Genomic DNA, 25,055 nt, shown 5'->3' on the forward strand with positions numbered 1-25,055 from the left:
CTCTCTTTACATCTGATAGTTACCCTCAGCTCAGCTGGTAACAGCAGACAGTGATATTCAGTAGAGTCTGGGCAGTTGGGGAACTTACAGGACTATCCACCAAAAGAGAAAAACCTACTTCCTGCTTATGAAAGTCTGCTGATGCTCAAACTGAAACCGGACGTTTCGGTTTTGGGGTTTTTTTCACCGGACATAAGACTCACAGCTGTATATTGAACTGATGTACGTTGCACAAAACTATTCAGTTCCTCCCTTTTCTCTGTAGTGCAGAGGTAACAAGCCTCCCAACCAATAAACAATAAGGGTTCTTTTTGTCTGCAGGTTTCAAATTACATTTGTACCTGTATGTGAAATTGAAGTCGTTGACACATACTGTGGAACAGTCTTTGTGAGAAATGGGAACATAATGTGCCAGAACTGTAATTATGGTGCCCAGGTGTAGCAAGACCATGACCCGATCACTACTTTGTATGTATTTCACTATAGTAAATGTCCAGGCAGTAGAGGTCCAGGTTCCAGCTCAAGTATCCCAAAGACCAGACAAAGAAGATATCTGTCAGCAGTTGCTGGTGTTGTGTCAACATGAACCTAGATGACTTCAGTGATTGCTCGCCAGTCTTATCTCCAATCCACAGAGGCCTCTCACCAGTCATTTTCCAAAGCAATCCAAAAGAAAAGACCAGTCAACAACCAAGGACGTCCATCTCAAAAGAGCATGTTTGCTTCTCAAAGCAAATGACCCAGACGCAGATTCGCAGAGAACATGTGGCGGCTGTGGAGGGAAGGCTCAAACAACACCCTCTGGCTATGTACCCGTACTATAAGGATCACATGACCCCAGAGGTAAAAGAAACAGCAGCCTAAACGATCAAGCTCTGCTGGCTGCGAGTAGGCAGCAGAGTTATGCTGCGTTAATGCATATTTACACGCCTTCATCTCTCTAGTTATTTGATAAGGTGGTTTCCATTTTGGAGCCAGACGTGTGCGTAAACAGTGCCTCTGCACTTCCTACAGAAGAACTTGTGGAGGAGGGAGAAGAGGAAAGCTGTCCAGAGCCAAGAAAGAGACAAGCACACAAAGCAAAACAGGGAGGTCCTGCAAATAAAATGCAAGTAAAAGGACAGTTTAATAAGTAGAATTATCTGAATTGCCAAAATTATCAATAACTTTAAAATTACTCAGTAAACCATTGTACAGCAGTGCAAACATTCATAGTTCGAGTCCACTAAACGAACGTTATCAAGAAAAGTCAGACAACTGCAGCACAAGAGAGCGTTTCTGAACGCACCACAGTGAGCGACAACATCCTTCATTTCCACCTTTCACCACTGAAGTGAAAAACACTTCACCATCTGTATATGAGTAAGGCCAATTCATGCCTATATATTGTTTCCACGTGTCACATAAGCAGTAAAGGTTGGTTGATCAAAATATGAAATGTTGGATGCAAACTAAAAGATCAGACTACACATTCAAAGAAGCGTGTAATGTTTCAAGCCTCTGAAAAAAGGAAAGAAAAAGGAGAACTTTGCCTGAAATATTTGCATGTTTCTCTCTGCACCTTCTGAAATATAACTATCACCTAAAAAGGGAACAAAAACTGACAAAGAAGTCTGTATGTCTGGGTAACTAAAAAAAGAACAATAAGATAAAGAAAAATAACTTACTGTACTTTTAGTACGTTTCATGCCTGTAACTTCTGAATAGACTTTTGCTCTTCAACTATTTTTACATATACAAGTATGTGTGTGTTAAACTTGCTCTGTGCAGAAAACAGATCTTGCTCAGAAAAGGTGACAAATAACTTACTAAGCTCTTTAATAAACAAACATTTTATTAATAAATTATAAAAATGCAGTAATTTGGGATTTTTAAAAAACCTTGTGTTGATGCCCAAACATCTGTTCAGTCTTTGTTCTGAAAGACAAAACACAGTATGCTGGAAAATATGAAGTCTGTGAACAGCTGATGGTGCAACAAGTATAAGATGGAACAGAAAGGCTGAAATATATTTTGATTAGCTCATAACAACTCACTGATATGGACCTTGGGGCTGTTGCATCATGTCAGTGCTAGCTGCTTGGGTCAGAGGTCAGGAGAGCGTGGACAGGTGACTTCCGACCCAGGGAGAGGGGCTGTGGGGCGTATGTGAACCTTGCTGCAGGCGCTGGATGCAAATAACACAGAGTACGAAAGTCATAATGTCAATTTAATCATACTGGACTAATTTACGTATTATTAATAAATCTGCTCATATATTTTGGACTAAAAATGAGAAAAGTGCCTTAGTATCTTTTTCAGATTTCCAATAAAACTAATTTTCACCTCTTGCATCTGAGAAGCTACAGCAGAAAATTTATGGACTAAAGTTTTCAGAATAAAAATCAAGATTAGGTGATGTAAACTTACTTTCAATGAAGGAATTGTTATTTATTCTTCCATTCAGCTCAGCTGTCCTCAGCAAACGTGGCTCACTGGACACAGCATATTTGCAAACAAATGCATTACAGCACATTAAACAGTCAGTAGCACTTTGAAGCATCTTACATGTTGTATGAGGGGTCAAAGGTCACACTGGTAGATTTTGTGACCACTGAAAGCATTAAAACCTAATGGATTACAGCGTGATGGGTGGGTTTAACACTCTCCCTACCTGCCATAGGTCTTTCTTCTTAATCTGGTGTCAGATTTTGCTTGTTTGATCTCATCAGTGCTGCTGGGAATATTAAAATAAAGACACAAGACATTCCATATATCACATTAACTAACAAATAAGAAGAATTGATTAATTCATTATTTATAGGACAACAACTTTGATAGTGCAATAAAAAAAAAACACAAACTGTGAAGTGGTCAATGAACCCACTCATCTATAGACCCTTCTCCTTTCCACTCTGATGACTTCATGCTCACTTAGTAGAATCACATGATTTGCAGATGTGACCTAAGCTAGCCTAAGAATGAAGTTAATCCTTCTAGTGTGGGAATAGGGGTGAACGTACAATGCGGTGCTATGCACTCTCTCCGGTGCAGACCTCCTTCTGTAAAAGCTGCTGTCCGCAGTGCTGTTATCACTGTGTGGTCTGAGGTTCTCTGAAATCACTCCTTCTGCCACAGACCTGTGCTCCTGGGTGCAGTCCTCTTGTTGCGTCTTTGACTTTAGATGCCAAACAAATAGAAAAGGTCACTTTAGATTTGTGGTAACATCAGTTTAATTAATAGTAGGAACCTAAAAAAGGTCAGGTTAAATCCAGAAAGTATTTGGGTGTACCTTGGTTTGAGTGTTGGAGAGGTGCTGGAAGGAGGGCGGTGCAGTCACTGCACACGGGGTCATGGAGTTCTGCACAGTTGGAGGTTCATTCAAAGCGCTGCTTAATTGTTTACCATTGAGCTCCTGTACAAAATGAACACAAACAAAAATGTAATATCATTCATTTATTTATTTAGCTCTGACCATAATAGGCTTAAACAGGCAGGGAGAAAATCACATGGTTGAGTCCTGCTTGTATTGTACCTTCAAGTCCAGGATATGTTGGAGTTTTAGGCAGAAAAACTTCTGCTCCTGCAGCTGGATGAAATCTTGACAGTTTGTAAAGCTCTCTGACATCTGTGCGAAGATACAGAGCACATGAAAGATAAACACAGTAATAAGACAAGCAGATACAAAACAGGACTGATAAGAATGGTTTGTTTATCTGAAAATGTAAACTTAGACTTTTGCTCTGTTCAAAACAAAGATACTAATTTGGAAAATTTAGAGCAGCACTTGCAAAATTAAAATTTAGGCTGCATTCATATTTTGTGTTATGATAGTTGCTAACTCCATCCTTTGCATTATTTTGGTTAAAACCAAACATATGGCTAGAGTAAATAAGCAGCACCTTGTGGAGGACAGCCTCCAGCTCACCAATGCGGTCCCTTAACAGTTGGTCTTTAGGGCGAAGAGCCTCAAGCTCATTAGCAAGTTGTCTTTTTTCCTCCCTGATGAAACTGAGCTCCTGGAGCTGACGCTGGGTTTTCAGGTTTTGGTAACGCTTTTTCTGGATCAGGAGAATAAATGAGCAACGGTTTCAACACATTCAACAATTCTAAATGCAAAAACTAAAACACAAAACTGGCTCAAACAAATGACATAGTCATGGTTAGATTTCAGTAGTCTTGGACTGAAGACTGAAAAGGTCTTGGAAACCTGTCTAAAGGCTGAACTTGAACTTAGCTGGAGGAACATTGCTACATTACATCATCATTTTTTCACCTGGTACATTTTGTCCAGAGCCTCTTCTAGATGGAGGACGTTGCCCTGCAGTTTGTCAACCTGCTCTCGTCTGGCAGTTATTTCCTTCTGCATGTCCATGGCTACTTGAAGACCTGAGGTGGGGACAAACCCAGACAAAGCAACACAGAGACAGGTGAAGTGTAAAAATAACATAATGTACATTAGATAATAATCTTGTAAATTCTAGACAGGCCTTGTATATATAAAAACACATATTTTCATGGTTACACAAGTCACATTTTATCTCCGACTAAAAGACAAAAGAGGAGGTTATATACAGTATAATTTACTACAATAACATTCCTTGACTTGATTATGATCCATAATAAATCACTATTATCTAATCACGTCTGGATTCAATCAAATTAATTTCTCAGGTATTTTTTGTACATCATGTGAAGTCTCTGTTTAAATAATTACATGGCTCTAACCGTGTCCATCAGCTTCTTCCAGAGTCCTCAGAGTGGTTCTGACCTGGTCCAGCTCATCATGGGTGTTCTTTAGCTGACTCTGAAGCTCCAGCACCACACCCTCGTGCTCCTCTTTCCTACAGCTGTGCAGCCTTTGCAACTCCTTATACTCCTCTGAAATCGTGCCCAAACAAATACATACATTAGCACATAAGCTCATAATCAACCATGGAAGGGCTTGGTTGACAATGAAAACATACTAAATATGGTTCTTTGTTTTTTTAAACACAGCAGGACAAGAAGATCATTTAATTTGGCAAGAAACGAGAGCCGAACTTTTTCTAGAAACAGCATTGGAGGGAGTTAGAATTCCTTATGAAAAAAAAAACTGCTGTGCATATCCAATTGTTCACAGATAACAGAGGTCCTGCTGGTCATGACAGTCTCCGGGCATTGAGTAAGGCACAAGTCAACGTTAATACTGTACTATGTAGTAATTAATAAACCAAAGAGAGTAAAGAGTTTTTTTTCCAAAGTCACATTTGAAGGTTTATTTATGAGTATATATATTTATGGGTATTATTTGTCTAAATTACTTGAAAGGGTGAGAAACTGTATGTGCTGGCTCTCCAGCTGGGTGATCAGATGCTGCTTCTCCAGAGTCTCCTCTTGGACACGTTGCCTTTGTTCAGCCATAGAGGCCTGAAGCTGCTGCCTCTCACGCTCTGCAGCAGCCAGGTCTGACTTGTGCTGGTCCAACTCAGCCTGAATAATAGACAGCAGAAGAGGAAAGAAAAGTAGAAAGAAAAGTAATAAAAAAAACAAAATGACTTACAAAAAAGTAGTAGAATCATATTCTGCTTTGGTTTGTTCCTCACCCTAAGGTGCTCAAGCTCCAGCTTATGCTGGTTTAGCTGGTTGCTGAGGAGGCTATTCTCCTGGTGTAAGCTTTCAATAGTGTGGCTGTGCTGCTCTGTCATCAGGACACTGCTCTCTGTTTGCAATCTCAAAATATTTATTATCTTCTCTTGATCCTCCAGCTTCAGCCTCAGTGTCTCTCCTTCTGCATGCAGGGTCTGGCACTCTCTCTCACCCTCTTCCAAACTGGAAAGGAGCTGGAAGCATCAGTTCTGCTTAATTCATTTAGACATTCATTCAGAAGGCAGGTACTGTAGTTATCAGAGTTTGTCATCATGATGCACACGCCCATGGTTTATTACCTCCCTGTTTTCTTGCTGCCTCAGTTGAAGTACTTTGTCTTTCTCCTGGAGGAGTACCTGGGTTTCCCTCTGCTCTTGGACCCTTCGCTCAAACAAGGCCTGCAAGTAGATTTCCTTCTCTCCATCTCTGCAAAGCTGCTCCCTGGCCACCTCCAGTCGTCCTCTCAGGAAATTCACCTCCATCTGCAGCTCAGACTGCTGCTGACTGCCATAGTTCTACAGCACAAAAAAGCAATTACAGAGTGTTGAATATATTTGAATATGAAACATTTTAGTCTGTTTACACTAAAAATATGAGTCTTAAAAGTACAGAAACTGACTTGACAATTTACCTTGTTATTGTTGGATGTCTGACTGAAGCCTGCTCTGCAATGACAATTATTACTATTTCTGAATAAATACAATATTGGTATTGCAACGATAATTCCCTAAATAGATCCTCTTCCTGAGCCTGTCTTACTCAACCTACCAGCACCTTTATTTGTTTCGCCAGCATTACCAATAGGTTGCTCCATCAAAACAAACCTAATCATCACTGAATTGCATCATATGACACAAACATGACCCTTGAGTTTCCATTGACACTGTGTTCTTCATTGTAAGCATGCATCTATATCAGGACTAAGAGTATGATAAAAGAAAAAACTAATGCTGCTGAAAGTGGGTGTGTTAAAGCACCTGGAGTTGCTCAAACTGGGATTGAAGTTCCTCTGCTTGTTGTAAAGATTGCTCCTGCTTTGTTCGAGCATCCATCAGCTGAGACTGAGCCTGAAAGAGCTGCTGCTCCAGACAACAAATCTATTTAGGATTAGCACACAGTAAAAAAAATTCCTTAAAATTAAATTACTTTAAATGTCCATTATAGAAGAAAAGGAACATCTTTCTTTACATCTTTAAAATTAAAAAACAAATCACACACATCACATAACATACAAACATTTATAAATTGAGTTGGATATGTAACATTCATATATAGCACACCTCACTATATACACTCTATTCTCACCCTCCGCGGGTGGTCTCATCCACTTTCCAAGCTCGGGTCCTCTACCAGAGGCCAGGGAGCTTGAGGGTTCTGCGCAGTATCCTTGCTGTTCCTAGGACTGCACTTTTCTGGACTGAGATTTCGGATGTTTTTCCAGGGATCTGTCGTAGCCACTCCTCCAGTTTGGGGGTCACAGCCCCCAGTGCTCCGATCACCACAGGCACCACTGTGGCCCTCAGCCTCCAAGCCTTCTCCAGTTCTTCTCTGAGCCCTTGGTATTTCTCTAGTTTCTCATGTTCCTTTTTCCTGATGTTGCCATCGCTTGGTATTGCCACATCCACCACTACGGCTTTCCTCTGCTCTTTATCCACCACCACAATGTCTGGTTGGTTCGCCATTACCATTCTGTCAGTCTGGATCTGGAAGTCCCACAGGATCTTGGCTCGCTCGTTCTCTACCACCTTGGGAGGTGTTTCCCACTTTGACCTTGGGGTTTCCATCCTAGAGGTGCTTGGCTATAAGAGCAACCATGGGAGCCATGAGAAACAATACCCACCATGGAAACGAAGGTTGGAGGCAAAAAATCAAGGCAGCTCGGAGGGAAGTGAGCCAAATGACAGAGGCCCAGAGAGGTGCAATGAAAAGACCGATGCCCAAGAGGTACAGCCAGATGACCATACCTGAAGCACTCGAAACTGCCAAGCAAAGGCTACAAGCCTTGGCCAGCCGCCTAAAGAGATACACCAGAGATAACGAAGCCAGACGAATAAACCGGCTGTTCGCAACACAACCTGCGAAAGTGTACTCTCAATGGCAGGGTAATAACAACAGAGCAGACCCACCAAGGCTGGAAACTGAACAGTACTGGAAGGGTATATGGGAAAGGGAGGCATCACACAACAGTGATGCACAGTGGCTGGTGGATCTGAGGGAAGACCACAGCAACCTCCCTGAACAGAATCCAGTGACTATCACAGTGGCAGACATCCAACATAGAGTCTCAGGTATGAAAAACTGGACAGCACCTGGCCCTGACATGATCCACGCCTACTGGCTAAAGAAGCTCACTGCAATCCATGAGCGCCTGGCAGCACAAATGAACCAGTTGCTAAGGGATGGGACTCACCCTGAATGGCTAACCGAAGGGCGAACGATCCTGATAATGAAGGATCCCTCAAAGGGCACAGTCCCATCCAACTACCGGCCAATAACCTGTCTCTCCACAACATGGAAGCTCATGTCAGGCATCATCGCAGCTAAGATAAGTGGGCACATGAGTCAATACATGAGCGAAGCACAGAAGGGCATTGGTAAGGATACCAGAGGAGCCAAACACCAACTCCTGGTAGACAGAACAGTCGCCCAAGACTGCAGAATGCGACACACCAACCTGTGCACAGCCTGGATCGACTACAAGAAAGCCTATGACTCAATGCCACACACATGGATCACTGAATGCTTGGAGCTGTACAACATCAACAGAACTCTAAGGGCCTTCATTGCAAACTCGATGAGGTTGTGGAGAACCACCCTTGAAGCCAATGGGAAGCCACTTGCCCAAGTATCCATCAAATGTGGCATATACCAAGGAGATGCACTGTCCCCACTGCTGTTCTGCATAGGTCTGAACCCCCTCAGCCAAATAATAAACAAGACTGGCTATGGATACCGACTCCGGAACGGGGCCACTATAAGTCACCTCCTCTACATGGATGACATCAAGCTGTACGCCAAGAGTGAGCGAGACATCGACTCGCTGATCCACACCACCAGGATCTACAGCTCGGACATCGGGATGTCATTCGGACTCGAGAAATGTGGGAGGATGGTGACAAAGAGAGGCAAGGTAATACACACAGAAGGGGTCTCACTCCCAGAAGGAACAATAGCAGACATTGAGGACAACTACAAGTACCTTGGAATACCACAGGCAAACGGCAACCTTGAACAGGCAACAAGGAATGCGGCAACAGCCAAATACCTCCAACGAGTAAGGCAAGTCCTAAGAAGCCAGCTCAATGGCAAGAACAAATCCCGGGCAATAAACAGCTACGCTCTGCCAGTGATCAGATACCCTGCAGGAATAATAAGGTGGCCAAAGGAAGAGATACAGACCACAGATGTTAAGACACGAAAGCTCCTCACCATGCACGGAGGGTTCCACCCCAAATCCAGCACCCTGAGACTGTACGCTAGCCGCAAGGAAGGAGGCCGAGGACTAGTGAGCGTGAGAGCCACTATCCAGGATGAAACATCCAAGATCCATAAGTACATCAAGGATAAGGCCACGACAGATGACGTGCTGAGTGAATGTCTCAGGCAGTGGAGAACAGAGGATGAGATGCTGGAAGAGGGACCATCATGGGAGGACAAGCCCTTGCACGGGATGTACCACCGGAGCATAACTGAAGTGGCTGATCTCAACAAATCCTACCAATGGCTTGAAAGGGCTGGGCTGAAGGACAGCACAGAGGCACTCATCCTGGCTGCACAGGAGCAGGCCCTGAGCACCAGAGCCATAGAGGCCCAGATCTACCACACCAGACAAGACCCAAGGTGTAGACTGTGCAAAGAGGCCCCAGAGACGGTTCAGCACATAACTGCAGGGTGTAAGATGCTGGCAGGCAAAGCATACATGGAACGCCACAACCAAGTGGCTGGCATAGTATACAGGAACATCTGCGCGGAGTATGGACTGGAAACCCCAAGGTCAAAGTGGGAAACACCTCCCAAGGTGGTAGAGAACGAGCGAGCCAAGATCCTGTGGGACTTCCAGATACGGACAGAAAGAAAGGTAATGGCGAACCAACCAGACATTGTGGTGGTGGACAAAGAACAGAGGAAAGCCGTAGTGGTGGATGTGGCAATACCAAGCGATGGCAACATCAGGAAAAAGGAACATGAGAAACTAGAGAAATACCAAGGGCTCAGAGAAGAACTGGAGAAGGCTTGGAAGGTGAAGGCCACAGTGGTGCCTGTGGTGATCGGAGCACTAGGGGCTGTGACCCCCAAACTGGAGGAGTGGCTACGACAGATCCCTGGAAAAACATCCGAAATCTCAGTCCAGAAAAGTGCAGTCCTAGGAACAGCAAGGATACTGCGCAGAACCCTCAAGCTCCCTGGCCTCTGGTAGAGGACCCGAGCTTGGAAAGTGGATGAGACCACCCGCGGAGGGTGAGAATAGAGTGTGTATATATATATAAACATATCATAAGACTTTCTAAAACTTTCACAGGACACATGTTTCATGTAGTTACAACTGAATGAGACATTCAGAGTGATTGAAATGATTCTTACGTTATCTTTATGGCTAGAAAGGGTTGACTCTAGTTCAGTGACTTGGCAATGCTGCAGTGACGTCTGTCGCTCTACAAGTTTCCTGGGAACGCACATTACAAATGACATACATTCAGTCATGCACATTCAATATTAATCTATTATGTGAACCAGGTCAAAAAGCGAACAGTCTCGGATTAAACTGGCATTATTTTGGAACATAACTTACTTTAGTTGCTCTAACTTTATACTCAAGCTGACGCTGGATGTTTTTGACGAAGTCAACATGTGAGTCAACAGCGCCACCTCTTGGCCAAGACATGCAATTAAGTCTTCCATTCTATAACACCAGCAACAGCAACAACAACAACAACAACAACAGGAAAAGTGGTAAACTACACACTTCCTAATGATAGACTTTGTTCTTTTATGGTTTAAAAATATACTGTCTAATAGCCTGTATGAATATGCACACTAGACAAAGGAAGGCTGAATTTGACAAAGGCCTGATTTTTAATACAGTAAAGAAGCAGGATGGGGAAAACGGTGTCTGGGTTTCTAATGTTTTTGCTAATCGAATAAACAATAGATAGACTAATAGTTACAGTCCTACATAGGCAATTACCTCTCTTTTTGCTCTTTTAATCCACCGCATTCTTCACTTCGCAGATGATCTAGTGACTGTTATAACACAAAAGAAAATTAATTACTTAACAAAATAAAGTCTGGCACAAACGCTTCATCCACAGGCAATGTATAGTCCTTACCAAAACAGCTTTCTCTTGTAGCTTGTCTATTTCATTCTTATCACCGTCGCTTAACTTTAAGGCACCAGATGAATGAGTGGTAATGTTTGGACTGGTCACATCATCGTTGACACATTGCTTATGCTCATCAAATAAGACTGAAGAATACATTTTCTTCATGACCTCTTCGAGTTTTTCTACTTTCTTATTAAGTGCAAATGCTTCAGCCTCTGTGTCTTGAAGTTTCTGGTCCGCAGTCCTTTTAATGTTTTGGAGATCCTCCAACATGCACAGCATCTTTTTCATCTGATCAACATGTGTTATCGACTCTTTCAATCTACAAGTGAAAAGATCTGTAGGTTACAGGGAGAACGTTTTAAAATCTGTCTTTACACAGGAATGGTTTATCAGTATGTTCACCTGAAGCTAGACTGGGCCTCCTTCTCCATCTCCACTTTATGCAGTTCCGTCTGCAGGTTCACAATGGCTTTGTCAAAACTAAGCATTCCCTGTTTTGACTGATCATGTGTCTGTATTAAAAAACATTATACATATTGACACAGATCACAACAACAAACAATAACGATAAGTTTCATGTCTGCAATAAAATCAGGAACCTTTTTGAGCTGTAAACCAGGCAGTTGTTGAGGACAAACATCCATTGCATTGTGCAGGTCATTTTCAGCTGAACTAACAAGCCTTTGGTCCACTGCTTGGCTTACATTCTGGCCACAGAGCCAGGGCGTTGCCACTGCCTGCTGGGAAGCTGAAAAACATGTAAAAGGTGGTCACCAAAATATACACAATTAATGTAAGATGGGACACACATCATTACAGCCATTAAACCATATGTTGTATGAGGTTGTACTCACAGACGTTAAATGTGGGTTCGTGGCAGCTTTGTCCATGTGAGTTGTTGATACAATGCGTGCAGCCAAACCTCTGTAGTGCTGCTTTTGTAGCATTTTCCACCACCTCCTGCAATCTTTGAGTTTCTTTGGTTCGCTTGTCAAGCTCCTCACTATCAAAAAATGAAATGTATTTGAACGGCTGACCTAAATATTGGTCTTTGTAGTAGCGCGTTTTACCGATTAACATAAATATCAAATTACAAATATCCCTGCAATAAATAATGTCAAAAGTCATAGTGACGCTGCGGTACCTCAGTTCATCCAGCGTCATACTGTTAAATCTCAGTCGAGGAGTAGCGTCACGGGTTTCTACAAAGAGACAAACGCGTATTCATGCTTTGGCTAGAAAAGAAAAAGCTCGTTGGTCAAAAGTAACCTACTTAGCAGTTAGCTAGGGGCAGCGTAGCTTGTTGCGCTAGCTTACCAGTTGTTTTTGTCGCTGGTTGCCTTGGTTTCGGTGGGAGTTCAATGCGTGAATAGGCGCCATTTTTTCTCAGAAATCCGAAGTCTTCAGTGGACTGAGAACCTGATGACATATCTCACAGTAACAACAAACCCTTGTATGCCTTCAGATATCTTCCCGCTGTTTTTCAGAGTTACTACAGTAGGCAGGCTGTCATTACGCAAAGTTTCATCTCCATGGAAACAGAACCCGTTGCTCGCGCTAACTACCAGCTATGCTTACAACGTCTATAATAATACATTTGAGGAGTAATAATACGATAATAATGTCATAAGCCTAAAAGTAACATTTTTTATTTAACCCCATAAATTATAACGTTAGCGCCGATACTTTGAAATAGCACGTCGATATCCGCTATTTTACCGTTTGTTGTGACGCAATCACGTAATGGGACGCGTTTCCAAACGTGCATGATGGTCGTCGTAGTTCAGGAGGTCAGTGTTTAGTTGGTGTAGGGCGGACCCTCTCTTTGCAGTAAGGGTCAAGGATATTGTTTTTCACAGTTTCAGATCATATTCGCAATCAAAAAGAACAACATGAAGTTATGAGAAGCGTAGCTAAGCTGCAGCGCTCTTATCATCCAGCAGATCGACAGCTTCTGGGCGAGGTAAGGAGACGGGGTCTTTTTATTTACGCCAGCAAGCTAACCGAGTTAGTTACAGTAGCTAGCAGTAACGACATTTGCCTTTTAGCCATTAAGGGTTAATAATTCTAACCGTGTCATTTAACATGCATTGTTAGGTTGGACTACAGTGTATGTCAATGGGTTTGCCGTCCTCGAAAATATATAGGAATGTCCTTGTTGTGATTCACTGGGTGACCTACTTACGGTCCAGCAGACGTTTAGCTTTACGTCTAATCCAAACTAGCCAACGTCAACATTAGCTCTGTTGACGTTTATAATTTTGCTTAGTGCATTTTCTGTTGCGTTAGTGGTACTTAGAGTTTATAATATTGTAATACTATAGTAATGCTAAAATAAGACCTAACCCTCTTATCATTCGCTCTTGCTTAAAAGTGACATGATTCCGGACTCCTTTTCTGGAGTCTTTCTATGTAAAATAATCGGTTAATGTTGCAGCAAATATGTTGTTTCTCGCGATTTATTCTTAAGGTGGGCTGAAAATCCCGATAAAAAAACGTCGTCACGAGTGTCGTGAAGTACGTGCGGTTGTTTGTGCAGGGGGCTGGGATCACGGTGGGGGTGTGTGCGGTGATACGTGACGCCCAGTGTTTGTGTTTAGGACACTGAGCCCCTCTTTGTGTAGCTGAGGGAAACAGTTGCTGGGGATTTACGAGTTTGCACAACAGAGGCTTAAGATCCAGTTGTCTTTTCCAGGATGAGGGATCTTCAAGTCATTGACAGTCTGCTCTTGAAAGAGTTGAAGTCATGTTGTGCAAAAGAGTACAACTTTCTTCCCAGAGAGACAGGCCTTAAGCTGATAGAGTCGGCTTCTGCAGAGGTAACCCACTGACCTACTTTATATATTTTTGGCTGTCTGTGCAGGAATGTAAGCCGTTCCTAGTGACCTCATATACAATGATCCATTTTCAGAACCACAGTGGAGTGTCTGCGAAAAGCCGCGATTCAAGAGTGGAGGAGCTGTGGGGCCTGACCAGCTTCTTTGGCTACAGCACCCAGACCTTTGTTCAAGCTGTGAATTTGCTCGACAGATTTCTCACCATTATGAAGGTAGCAGTTTGACAAAGCATTGAACTGCTCAAATCTATCTTAATACGTTTAAGTTTGAGCAAGATCAATTTACACGACTGCTGCTAAATAAAATCCCTCTTTGAGCACCAGGCTTTTTCTCCAGGCCATTATTGTGTGAACTATGGGGTGTTTACACACACTTCCTGCTGTTTGGTTACAGGTGCAGCCCAAACACTTGCCCTGTATTGGAGTTGGCTGTCTTCACATTGCAGCTAAAATGGTTGAAGATGAGACCAATGTGTCACCGACCCAAGAACTCATTAGAATCAGCCAAAGCAGGTTCACTGTGTCCGACCTCTGTCGTATGGAGAAGATCATTTCGGAGAAGCTCAACGTGGAGCCTGAGGCAGTGACAGCCTTAACCTTCCTACGCCTCTACTACTCAGCCTTCACATCCTCGTCCGTTGGAAGGTAAATATTTCAGTTTCTATCATGTTTAAGTTGCTGTCTTTTCTGATGCGTGGCTCCACCTTGCATGGAGTTGGTCATGCAGAATCTGCATTTTGAGACTTATTCTGGCAGATCACATTAGGATTCCCTCTATATTTTAAGGGAGGACCTCCCAAGCATTGGGAGACTGGAAGCCCAGCTAAAAGCCTGCTTATGCCGGCTTGTTTTCTCTAAGGCAAAAGTAAGACTTGTTCCCAGGTGGCAATTTCACAGCATAAAAGCGATTACTTTGAATCTCGGAACTAATCAGAATTTTGTTTTTTCCCCTTTGCAGCCATCAGTGTTGGCCCTGTCTCTGATTGCTCAGGAGTTTGATGCTCTCCAATCCACCTGCATGTTGAAGATTGTCCAGCAATTCCAAAGACATCTAAAGGTATAGAAACAGTCAGCTACTACACACTCAACTACTAATTTTATCTATTGTGGCACTTGATAATGCATTACATATTTGTAAAGTCCCGGTTAATTGTACTGTGTCAACCACTTGCATGTACAGTATGTGGAGAAAAAAAACAATACTTGTGTTATTTTTAGACTGCTCCTGCCTGCACCCTCTCAGATGTTTCCTGTTTGTCGTCTTCACAGATCAGTGACGGCGAGCTGCTCCACTGGAAGGAGCTGGTGGCAAAGTGTATGACAGAGTATCGCTCAAGTGAATGCAACAAACCAGACAACAAAAAGCTTGTCTGGATCGTGTCCAGGAGAACAGCACAGAATCTCCAAGCCAACCACTTCAGTATTCCTGGTCTGCCAACGATTCCTGAGGACAGCTGGAATGAGAGTGATAGGTTAGGAAGCCACTTTCACAGTAAACACACAGAATAGGTTCATAAAGATGATTTGAATTTGGTTCTTAGTCATAAAAAACTCTAGCTCTATTAACTTCAGACTTCTTTTATACTATACTAGCACCATCTTATGTCTGTCATTCCATAGATGGATGCCTTCTGCTCTGTGTTGTAATTTTAACGGCTTTGTCTTGTCGTGCAGCGAGGACTCCTGTGAGGACATGTGCTGCGGAGAGACGCCGTGTGGTTCACCTGGCAGTGACGGAGAAGGAGCCTTTTTCCCCACCACCTTTCTCAGCTGCAGAAAGTGACATGTGTTCATTGTGCAGTAGTGACTGATGTGTATTTGTCTCCCAAATTGTAACTACTCTTCACTTGTGTGGTACCACGTGCTCTTTAGGTATACCGAGTGACAGGTTCCAATTGTTAAGTGCCTGTGTTCATTTATTTTAATGTGTGTTCTTCAATATCAAATGAAAACATATCATAATAGAGCAAAAGTTTAAAATTGCAATATCATGGCAGCTTGATGAAGAGTCATCTGAATGTCCTTTTTAACAGACGTTCTCTCTTTTGTGTCCAAGCTTGACACATTCCAGGAAAAATAGTGACGCACAAAGAAGAACTGGATGTGCACTCACTGTTGAATACCAGCTAACAAACCAGCACATCCTCAGTCTTTTTATATAACAATTTTATACTCATGTTTACCGTATTCTGCACATGTATGTTTATGTACAAACATTTGTAAACTTAATGTGACATATATGACATGTTAGTGTGAACTGTATATGCATGAAAACATGTGATTGTGATGTTACTGTTTACCAAGATAAGCTAACTGTAAAAAGCAAAAAAATGTACATAACATGTTTAAAAAGGAAAGATAAAAATTTAATGTTACATATGTTGAAAGGGTCAGAAATCACCCATGCAAATAAAAATACTTTTTATCTATGAATCCTGATGTTTTTGCTTGTTTCAGTTTGTCTCTCTTGATCATTGGCTCTGTGTTGAAAGAAGTACCCAAATTACATTTGCACATAAAATTAGCAATACCAAAATCCTCCAGTGTTATTCTGAAGAGGTCAATTTAAAATAAAGTATAATCGTAATAGGCAGTACTCTAATACGTTTCTTGATTGTGGTATAGTGTGTTTACTTGTCTAACTCGTTGATTGTGTTAAGGATGAACCAAGGAATATGGGATTGGATCTTGTGATGAAATAACTTACTAAATAAGGAAAATGAGTCAAGGTATTCGATGCTCAAATTAAAGCTAGCAGAAGCAGGGCAGAGGGTCACTTCCCGTTCCCAGCCTCCATCGTCGTTTTTGTCCATTCCTTCCAGCTGATTATTGGTCCAGCTGCAGAGACGCTGGACCGCCCGCTGTGAGGAGGCGGAGGTGCCTCTGCTTTCTGCTGGCGCTGGCGCTGGTGCTGGCGGAGGGGGCTTCCTTACTGGCTGCAGGTGCTGACACGCATATGAGCATCTCCGTGATTAATCCGGCCGCCTGGAGCAGAGTCGCAGCGGACCAGCAGTCGGGCTGCGCGTGCGGAGGAATGAGAGCCGAGCGAGGTGCTGCGCCTTCACGATGCAGCCCACCGCCACCAGCCGTCCATTTTACGCCATCGTATGAGCCGACCCGTCTGCGTCGTGCATGCGGCCATCAGCGTTCCCGACGATGACAACATAGGCCGACGCCTCGCCGCAGCTACCTACTGGGACTGGGAATGAAAACGTGGCCAAGATGGTCCGCATCGCCAAGGCTCTGGGGCTGGTCATTCTGTGCGTCGCCGTGCTCATCCTGTCCCTCATCAGCTACGTCTCCCTGAGGAAGGACAGCCTCTTCACCTCCTCCAAATACTACATGGGAGGCCCGAGGATCATGTTCCACGCGGGATTTCGGTGAGTGCTCATTTTGGGGGTGGTCGGTGCGATGCGGAGCCTGGGCGGCGTGGGCACGGACGCGGGAGACGGGCCTAGCGTGCGCGAGCCCGTCGATCAAAGGCTGAGCGGTCCCAGGTGCTGATGCTGGAGCCCCGGAGCAGCTTCACGCGCACAGCATCCACGCATCGGCCAAACCTTCCTCTCAGGTCTCACGACGTCCGCAGGCGTTTGCGTCTTATTCAGCGTCGCGTCCACATTCCGCGGCTCGGGACACAGTGAAGTGCATTTATGCAGATAATGCGCCATAGTTTTAAAGGTGAAGTTGTGTTTGTCCAGCTGTGGTAATATGAACGGGAACCAGGAACACGCACAGTCACAGCTGGCCACAGCCCGAATATTATCAGGTCAATATATTACAATATTATTGATTGATACCAAGAGATCAGACTGAGAAAAAGCCTCTAATGATGAAAAGCAGAAAACTCAACACTGATGGAAAATTGCCTCTAAATTAAGGATTTCATTCAAATGCTTGATGACAAAACCATCAAATTCAATTCAGATCTTCAAACACAGTGAATTTAAAGACTCCTGTATTACATAATGGTGACTCATGTCATTTGTTCCTCACAGGTCTCAGTTTGCCATGAATTTTCTGGACCCGTCCTTCATTCCCCTGACCAACGCTCTGAACGAGGAGCTGCAGGGAAAACCGTCCAAATGGAAGTTCAACAAGACTGCCTTCTATCAGCAGAGGCAAGAACACTGAAACAAACTGTCTTATGTTAGTCAGCTGGAAAGTGACCATCAAATCAGGAGACAATTACGACTGTGTTTGATAAGTATCAGATTTTCATTCATTTTCACTTATAGATTTGCTGCTTTTCTTTTTCAGGAAAGACATCTTCAGCTACATCGACATTCCCAAAAACTTCTCCCTCACAAAAAACAGCGTGCACGTGGGCCAGCTCATGCACTTCGACTACTCCAGCAACAAATACGTCTTCTCCATCAGCAACAACTTCAAGTCCCTGCTGCCGGACATCTCCCCCATCGTCAACAAGCACTACAGCATGTGTGCGGTGGTGGGAAACAGCGGCATCCTCACAGGCAGCCACTGCGGCCCAGAAATCGACCAGGCGGACTTCGTCTTCCGGTGCAACTTCGCCCCAACCGAGATCTACTCCAAGGACGTGGGAAAGAAGACCAACCTGACCACCTTCAACCCCAGCATCCTGGAGAGGTACTACAACAACCTGCTGACCATTCAAGACAGGAACAATTTCTTTCTGAACCTGAAGAAGCTGGAGGGGGCCATCCTGTGGATCCCAGCCTTCTTCCTCCATACCTCAGCCACCGTCACCAGGACCCTGGTGGACTTCTTTGTGGAGCATAAGGGTCAACTGAAGATTGAACTGGCCTGGCCAGGGAACATCATGCACGATGTCAACAAGTAAGATCTGACTGAGCGCGTGAGCACCAGTGAAGTGACAGAACGTCAACGGAAACAGTTCATTATGGCTGCAGCTATTTTAAAATGCAGTGAGGTCACGCCTGTTGATAATCATGAAGGAATTTACAAGGAGACAAGGAACTTTATTGTTGCTGATGCTGGTGCTATATCTGATGATATGAAAGTCTGTTTCCCAGAGGCTTAAAGAGGGAAAATACAGTATGAGGGTTTTAGTGTCTTAGTTTTATTAACAAACAGTGACAAAACGTTAGAATAAGGAGGCAGTGATAAAAGTAAATAAAACATAAATCAGGACCAGCTAAAAGCTAATGAAGAATAAATCACATTATTCTGAACATTTTTAACCTGTGGTTTTGTTCCCAGGTACTGGAAGACTAAAAACCTCTCTCCCAAGCGTCTCAGTACTGGGATCCTCATGTACACGCTGGCCTCCGCCATGTGTGACGAGATCCACCTGTACGGCTTCTGGCCCTTCGGCTGGGACCCCAACACGGGCAAGGACCTGCCCTACCACTACTACGACAAGAAGGGCACCAAGTTCACCACCAAGTGGCAGGAGACGCACCAGCTGCCCAGTGAGTTCAAGCTGCTCTACAAGCTGCACAGGGAGGGCGTGATCAAGCTCAGCCTGACGCACTGCAGCGCGTAGGCCGGCGCGGGGGCACGGCTGCAGGCTCCGATCCGAGACCGTGATCCAGACCATCAGCTCCACTGCACCTTCTTCTGTGGCGCACAGTGCATGTTCATTTTACCTAGCGGTGTCACGCCCACCGGGGATGTAAACCACAGACCCACCCAGTGTTTCCTTGTGTTAAGTACAGTAGTACAACTAGGACTTCAAGCTGCTCAGTTGCATCCATCGCCCTCACTGCATGGCTGCCGGCCGTAGTGTAACCAGTAGAGCACCTAGTGTATATTTCAGCTGGAGTTGGCTTCAGCCAACAGTCCACTATTCCAGCTCTGATCGACGGATCGCCTTCTACAACAGTATACTGATTCTGTACACTGAAACCACTGCCTAATCTCAGGGAAGGAGTTAGATCAGTGTTTTTTGTAATCAGATTCAAAGCCTCCAGAGGTGCAGTTCCAGTTTCCAGCCCCTCCCTCACGAGGTGTCAGACAATCTGCACTGCTACAGACGATGGTATTTGTTTACGAGACTGTACTCTACTGTATGTGTATATATTATTCTTCTGTGTCTTTTATTCTGCGTAGACAGCGTGACAGTCCTCTTCAAATTTTGTTGAGATTCTTAAATTTTTGGAATAACGATCAACATTCCAACAATAAGCCATAAATCCACAGACGGAAAGTAAACATTTTCATTGCAACACAGAATTTTGGAGCTTAATATCAGCCTACATTAGGTTCTGAGTCTATGACCATGTTTACGCCTGCTACTCAGATATGTTCCGCTCAGTCAGATCACAAGTGGACGCTGAGACCAGAGTTCACACAGACGTATGTGCGTTTGTCCAGATGCAGTGCTGCTGTGAGATCAAACGCTGTTTATTGGGCCACACTCTGAGGTTACAGCTCGTTACAGCAGACAGCATGTGAACAGAATCAGATCACAGCCCACCTTCCACATGTGATCTGGTCCGGTCCAGGACATGTCGTGATACTAGCTGTAAACGTGGCATATATGATCATTTCATATCGTTCAACTAGACTATAGTCACACTACAGCAGCTACTGAGTTGAAGGTGACAAACCTAAAGATTTAGATCTGCTCCTCTGGGGTTTAATAACGCTGGTGATCGTCCAGGTTTCGGTCAAACACCAAGAGCTCGTCCGCCATCCCAGAATCTATAAATCTAGGATCTGGTTGACTTATTAATCTCTGTTGAAGAGCACAGACGTCGATGTTGAACATGCAGATATGAGACTTTCATCAGTTTAGTCCAAACTGTTTTTAGGAGGTTTCACATCATCAGTGATAGTTTTCATTCATTAGTGGCAAATATCAATATATATTAGCGAACCACAACACAATTTATGTTAACATAATTTCACTTTTACAATTTATGTAATAGAGTTAAAGTGATTACAAGCTGGAAGTTGTATAAGAAATCCCTCGTTGCACCAGAATTAGTTTTGTGGTCAAATTGGTTTTAATGGATTCAGTTCTAAACTGAATTAAGACAAACTGCAGCTGGATCTCACACACGTCCACACATTGGATCAATGAAATCTCGTGACATACAGTGAGTCACTGTGTGAGCACAACTAGGAACAAACAGAAAATACTTAGACACAAATCCCTCAGTTATTTAATATCCACCAACAACTAATCTTAATCTCTATTTATCATAACGCATTTGTAAACTGGGAGAGAATTAAGGAAGGAACCACAATTCCAAAGGAATGTTATTACTGCATCTTGTATAAAAGCATGAGCCATCTAAGTGACGTTGCATGTGAGGCGCTACAAGATCTGTAGGCTAGTTTTCTACAAAATTTTTGAAGATTGTTTTGGGGGTAACGTTTAGTTCTTTGCTATTGTTTGTATTTCTAATGATATGATGCTTTTACCGATGTCTTTGACTGAGAGAAGGCTACGAACAAACCCCACAGCTATATTCCACATGGGACCAAATCTCTAGAAACTTCAAATGAACGAGCTTTATTTTTTTAAAACCGTAGCCAAACCTGGTCAGAAACAGTCTGGGTGGCACCAGGCTGGAGCAGGCCGGGTCCGAGGGGTCCGAGGGGTCCAGAACGACCCGGTTGGTCCGAGCCGAGAAGGCCGGCCACATGACCACCCCATGACTCTGCAACAAGTGCTCCTTGTTAGGAATTCTGTCTTTAGCTGAGGTTTAACGCACACTGCGCTCCAGCGTCACACTCACGATGTGGCGTGTGCTTTTGTTCTCGTCAGGATTTAGCACGACAAGCATTTACTCCAAGCGACTTTAGTGCTTTATTTGGAGAAGTCAACATTTAAATTTTAAGTTGTGTTTCTAAATCACAGTGTATTCACCACGACAACCACAAAAACATATCTGAAGACAGTTTGAGTAATTAATTTCAGGCCACTAATAGATGTATGAATTAAGAGTAATTCCTGTAGTCCCCTCTTTAGGAATGTTTGTAGGTGCACCAAAGACCAGGAGCTCAGCAGTTTAGAATATGTTCAACAGCAAATAACGTATTATTATAGAGGAAACTTGTGTTTTTATGGTGAATCTTATTTCTAATGATCTCTTTTTGTGGCACATGATCAAAGACTCCATGAATGTCACTCTGTAGGTTGATTTCTTTGAAAATAATCCACTGGCGCTGACACGAATGCTGGACCTTTGGAAATCAGTGCGTGGGAATGTGTGTAAATGACAAAGACACTAGCAAAGTGTGTGAGGATTGTGATCCCAGCGGAGCTTCGTGTGCGTCACGCTGAAATGCCCAGAAGGCGACAGCTGTAAACACGATACAGGATGTGCTCCAACAACACACTGACATTCTGGTACTCTGTCCGATCAGCATGGCAGTTTTGTTCCATCACACACACAAGCTTGGCTGCTTATGTAAACATGTTGTATTAAAGTCATGTGAGGGACTGTGCTAGCTTGGTTGTTTTAACTAAAACAAACATCAATATAGGAAACATAACCGTGTCTTCAATGTTTTTGACCATGCTTCATAATGAATGTTATGTGCCTGCATATTTCACCCATCAATGCCTCAATGTGTCAAATAAAAACTGTATTTTTCTCTGCTATCACCCATTTGAAGACGATTAGATCACTTCAGAACCACGACTGGTCCAGGGTTCATTAGGTTAATGTCATGTTTAGTCCAATTTGATACTTTGTCTTTAAGAAATCAAAGAATTAAATTTTAATCAAAAACCAGAAGAGAAAATAGAGTTTATCACTAACTTATTTACCTCATTCTTTCAATATACAGTAAACCGATATTTACAATGATATAATCAATGAATTAAAGCACAAATGATCAAAGAAAAACACATGTTTTGCTTAGATATGGGTAAAAACTTGAACAGACATCAGCAACACATTTAAAAGTACTACAACATGACTCCACAAGCTTCATATTGAAAAAGGGATTTAACATTTTGACACATTCTGACTGAGAGGCCAGAAAAGACTAAATATTAAAACGTTTGACACTTACAAGTCCTGTATTTAACTTCTTGCTTCTCTTTTTCACTAAATGACGCACAGTTAAATAAAAAACACCAACACAAGCCAGAGTCCTACTGGCCTACATTTCTGTTTATCAAGTAAAGATCTTGTGTTTATTTTGCATGCTGCCTCAGCTAACGTCGCTGCAGGTGGTGGCTCCATCAGCAGGCACACCTCCGTCTGACTGGAGCCTCCTCTACCTCGTGGCTGGCGATGGGGCTGCCGTTGGACTCAGAGCCGTGGCCCCCGTGTGTGCTCTGCTCCATCCTCTTCATGACCAGGTCCAACAGGGTGCTCACTGCCCGGTCCACGTCAACGCCCGTCAGAGCGCTCGTCTCGAAGTAGGGCACGCTGAGGAGAGGAAACATCAGCTGAACCCAGGATCGAACTACTCAGCTCACCAGCACCATCCTGTGGTGCCACAAGACAACTGTTTCTGCAGAATTACCAAATCACTTCACTGGCATAATCTTTTTAAGATCACATGTGATGATTTTGAATTCATTCTCCTTCATAAAACCGGAAAGCTTAGTTTAATTACAGATGGTGAGTCCACTAATATTCATTTCCCCTGCACACAGTCAGCTTGACTCACCCATATCTTTCTGCCAGATCTCTGGCCTGCCTGGTGTGAACATCCCTCGCGTCTCGGAGGTCCGCCTTGGTGCCCACCAGCACCACATCAGGGCTATCACAGTATGCGTTGGCCTGTAGCTGACCTAGGCAACACAACAGTAATATGAATCCATGTAACGCAATGAGACAGGAAGAAAGGCTTAGAAGTCTGTGTGAAGGTTTTACTGATGCTGCATGACTAAAAGCAGAAGAGGAGCAGGCTCAGATAACACATACTCATCCAGTTCCTGATGTTGAGGAAGCTTTGCTGACTGGTCAAGTCGAACATCAGCAGGAATCCCATGGCATCTCTGAAGAAAGCTGTGGTGAGGCTGCGAAACCTGAAAACAAATGGCAAATACACACGGGTGATTTACATGAACATGTCTAAGATGTACAATATGGAGATGGAGCATCCAGGTAAATTCACCTCTCTTGTCCTGCTGTGTCCCAGAGCTGCAGGTGGACTCTGAAATTCTTCTCACTTTCCCCATCGGCACCCGTGCCTGTGTACATCTGGACCACAGAGCAACATAAACCTTCAGATGAATACCACACGTCACCTGAACAGAAAAACACTGCACTATATTACGACAGCTGCCTCGTTCCACCACTCACCACGCGCTTTTCCCTGAAGTCGATGCCCACTGTGGTGGTGAACTTGCGGTTGAACTTGTTGTCGGTGTACCGGTAGAGGAAGGTGGTCTTTCCAACCCCGGAGTCGCCCAGGGCCAGCAGCTTGATCAGATAGTCATAGTCCCAGTCGGCCATCGTGACGCTGAGACAAAAGGAGCCCTGGCATCAACTTTAAAATAAAGGAGATCAACATGAACAAATCAAATTTTGTAAACAACTTACAAAGTGTGGTGTAAACTGAGGCTTTGGAGGTCTCTGGGTAATTATTAGCTGTGGCACACTGGTAATCCTACATCGCTCACAGGAACTGGCTGAACTGGAAACCAAAGGTGAAATTCTTCTGTGTAAGCTGCAGTTTTCAGTCTGAGGGTGAGGGAGCATCACACAGACTTAGGAGGACACTGACTCCCCGCTCAGCAGCACCGACTGGAGAGAGACTAGCACATGACTGGCTCCGGCTTCCACATGAGTGGTCAAATGCCTCCATGGAGATTTCTACGACTTTGAAGGAAGAAACGCCGCCTGTTTTACAGACTGAAATTCTCTCATTGAGGCGTTGAGGCGACCCAACACTGCTCGGAACCATTCAAGTCTCCGTAACATTTTGATCTGATTTCACAGACCTGCTGGTGCAAACGCATCTGTACAAAAACCAAGTGCCACAGTTCCCGAAAATATCCACATTCAATGCAGCACAGCCAAACATTCCTCATAAACAGATTCACGATGATCACAAATCTAATGAATGAATTTCGCTACCTACCAGGATGCCACATCAGAAGTAAAGGCCAGCAATCATTCACTCGCTCTAATTCAACCAAATACTCTGGTGGTGTGATGGCATGTAGTGAATCCTGAACCTTTCCCCCTTCCTGCATGTGATCCAGGGAGGAGCTTCATCCAGAAGGACTCAAATGGGGCTGTGCTTCAAGACCTTGTGCTTTTCTGGTATTTCTCATGAGGAAAAGAAGGCTGAACAACGGATTGTGTAAACGCTTTAGACGGTTTTTGTCATATTATTTCAGTGAGTGTCAAAATCAGACAGTTGTAGGA

At 43.7% G+C, this 25,055-nt stretch overlaps 4 protein-coding genes across 11 annotated transcripts; 2 read left to right on the top strand and 2 right to left on the bottom strand.

The window, feature by feature from the left end:
- Positions 1–1,801: 1,801 nt before the first annotated feature.
- Positions 1,802–12,553, bottom strand: LOC114861276 (coiled-coil domain-containing protein 158-like). Of its 7 annotated transcripts, XM_041072038.2 has the most exons (23): positions 12,249–12,548; positions 12,076–12,133; positions 11,786–11,934; positions 11,531–11,679; positions 11,334–11,443; positions 10,935–11,250; positions 10,793–10,848; positions 10,397–10,507; positions 10,189–10,270; positions 6,585–6,704; positions 5,907–6,122; positions 5,565–5,801; positions 5,283–5,451; positions 4,708–4,860; positions 4,256–4,368; positions 3,882–4,040; positions 3,515–3,607; positions 3,272–3,394; positions 3,003–3,157; positions 2,654–2,716; positions 2,410–2,474; positions 2,047–2,167; positions 1,802–1,917 (listed from the first exon to the last, which is right to left on the bottom strand). In XM_041072038.2, the coding sequence occupies exons 1-22, from the start codon at positions 12,358–12,360 to the stop codon at positions 2,073–2,075; spliced, it is 2,904 nt and encodes a 967-aa protein (XP_040927972.1). In that variant the 5' UTR covers positions 12,361–12,548; the 3' UTR covers positions 1,802–1,917; positions 2,047–2,072. The 7 variants fall into 7 exon arrangements, 6 of the variants coding, with proteins under 6 accessions (XP_040927972.1, XP_029016125.1, XP_029016127.1 ...); XM_029160292.3 differs by lacking the exon at positions 1,802–1,917 and having other exon boundaries at positions 2,037–2,167; positions 6,585–6,686; XM_029160294.3 differs by lacking the exon at positions 1,802–1,917 and having other exon boundaries at positions 2,037–2,167; positions 2,654–2,713; positions 3,036–3,157.
- Positions 12,554–12,724: 171 nt separating this feature from the next.
- On the top strand, positions 12,725–16,200 carry LOC114861280 (cyclin-G2-like). Of its 2 annotated transcripts, XM_029160299.3 has the most exons (8): positions 12,728–12,894; positions 13,627–13,750; positions 13,843–13,980; positions 14,162–14,412; positions 14,554–14,632; positions 14,726–14,824; positions 15,037–15,239; positions 15,442–16,200. In XM_029160299.3, exons 2-8 carry the CDS (start codon positions 13,628–13,630, stop codon positions 15,548–15,550), a joined length of 1,002 nt encoding a protein of 333 aa, XP_029016132.1. In that variant the 5' UTR covers positions 12,728–12,894; position 13,627; the 3' UTR covers positions 15,551–16,200. The 2 variants fall into 2 exon arrangements, with proteins under 2 accessions (XP_029016131.1, XP_029016132.1); XM_029160298.3 differs by having other exon boundaries at positions 12,725–12,894; positions 14,554–14,824.
- A 150-nt stretch (positions 16,201–16,350) lies between these two features.
- LOC114861278 (sia-alpha-2,3-Gal-beta-1,4-GlcNAc-R:alpha 2,8-sialyltransferase-like) lies at positions 16,351–22,327 on the top strand. The gene is made up of 4 exons (XM_029160297.3): positions 16,351–17,147; positions 17,763–17,885; positions 18,025–18,582; positions 18,967–22,327. The coding sequence occupies exons 1-4, from the start codon at positions 16,990–16,992 to the stop codon at positions 19,250–19,252; spliced, it is 1,125 nt and encodes a 374-aa protein (XP_029016130.1). The 5' UTR covers positions 16,351–16,989; the 3' UTR covers positions 19,253–22,327.
- A 151-nt stretch (positions 22,328–22,478) lies between these two features.
- LOC114861281 (ras-related protein Rab-27B-like) lies at positions 22,479–24,904 on the bottom strand. Its single transcript, XM_029160300.3, has 6 exons — positions 24,766–24,904; positions 23,985–24,171; positions 23,797–23,882; positions 23,604–23,707; positions 23,347–23,470; positions 22,479–23,102 (listed from the first exon to the last, which is right to left on the bottom strand). The coding sequence occupies exons 2-6, from the start codon at positions 24,135–24,137 to the stop codon at positions 22,913–22,915; spliced, it is 657 nt and encodes a 218-aa protein (XP_029016133.1). The 5' UTR covers positions 24,138–24,171; positions 24,766–24,904; the 3' UTR covers positions 22,479–22,912.
- Between the last annotated feature and the right edge of the window lie 151 nt (positions 24,905–25,055).

The sequence above is a fragment of the Betta splendens genome, chromosome 9, assembly GCF_900634795.4.
Source record: "Betta splendens chromosome 9, fBetSpl5.4, whole genome shotgun sequence".
NCBI lineage: Eukaryota > Metazoa > Chordata > Actinopteri > Anabantiformes > Osphronemidae > Betta > Betta splendens.

What these genes read in the sequence shown, in the direction of transcription:
- LOC114861276 (XM_041072038.2), bottom strand. Translation starts at nt 12,360, where the DNA reads ATGTCATCAGGTTCTCAGTCCACTGAAGACTTCGGATTTCTGAGAAAA. An exon ending in CTGGTTTACAGCTCAAAAAG is followed by an intron (nt 11,444 to 11,530) that starts GTTCCTGATTTT and finishes TTTTTAATACAG; the next exon opens with ACACATGATCAGTCAAAACA. An exon ending in AGAGTGCATAGCACCGCATT is followed by an intron (nt 2,717 to 3,002) that starts GTACGTTCACCC and finishes TAATATTCCCAG; the next exon opens with CAGCACTGATGAGATCAAAC.
- LOC114861280 (XM_029160298.3), top strand. Translation starts at nt 13,628, where the DNA reads ATGAGGGATCTTCAAGTCATTGACAGTCTGCTCTTGAAAGAGTTGAAG. An exon ending in TAGAGTCGGCTTCTGCAGAG is followed by an intron (nt 13,751 to 13,842) that starts GTAACCCACTGA and finishes ATCCATTTTCAG; the next exon opens with AACCACAGTGGAGTGTCTGC. An exon ending in ACATCCTCGTCCGTTGGAAG is followed by an intron (nt 14,413 to 14,553) that starts GTAAATATTTCA and finishes CTATATTTTAAG; the next exon opens with GGAGGACCTCCCAAGCATTG.
- LOC114861278 (XM_029160297.3), top strand. Translation starts at nt 16,990, where the DNA reads ATGGTCCGCATCGCCAAGGCTCTGGGGCTGGTCATTCTGTGCGTCGCC. An exon ending in ATGTTCCACGCGGGATTTCG is followed by an intron (nt 17,148 to 17,762) that starts GTGAGTGCTCAT and finishes TGTTCCTCACAG; the next exon opens with GTCTCAGTTTGCCATGAATT. An exon ending in ACTGCCTTCTATCAGCAGAG is followed by an intron (nt 17,886 to 18,024) that starts GCAAGAACACTG and finishes TTTCTTTTTCAG; the next exon opens with GAAAGACATCTTCAGCTACA.
- LOC114861281 (XM_029160300.3), bottom strand. Translation starts at nt 24,137, where the DNA reads ATGGCCGACTGGGACTATGACTATCTGATCAAGCTGCTGGCCCTGGGC. An exon ending in GACACAGCAGGACAAGAGAG is followed by an intron (nt 23,708 to 23,796) that starts GTGAATTTACCT and finishes ATTTGTTTTCAG; the next exon opens with GTTTCGCAGCCTCACCACAG. An exon ending in GATCTGGCAGAAAGATATGG is followed by an intron (nt 23,103 to 23,346) that starts GTGAGTCAAGCT and finishes TCCTCTCCTCAG; the next exon opens with CGTGCCCTACTTCGAGACGA.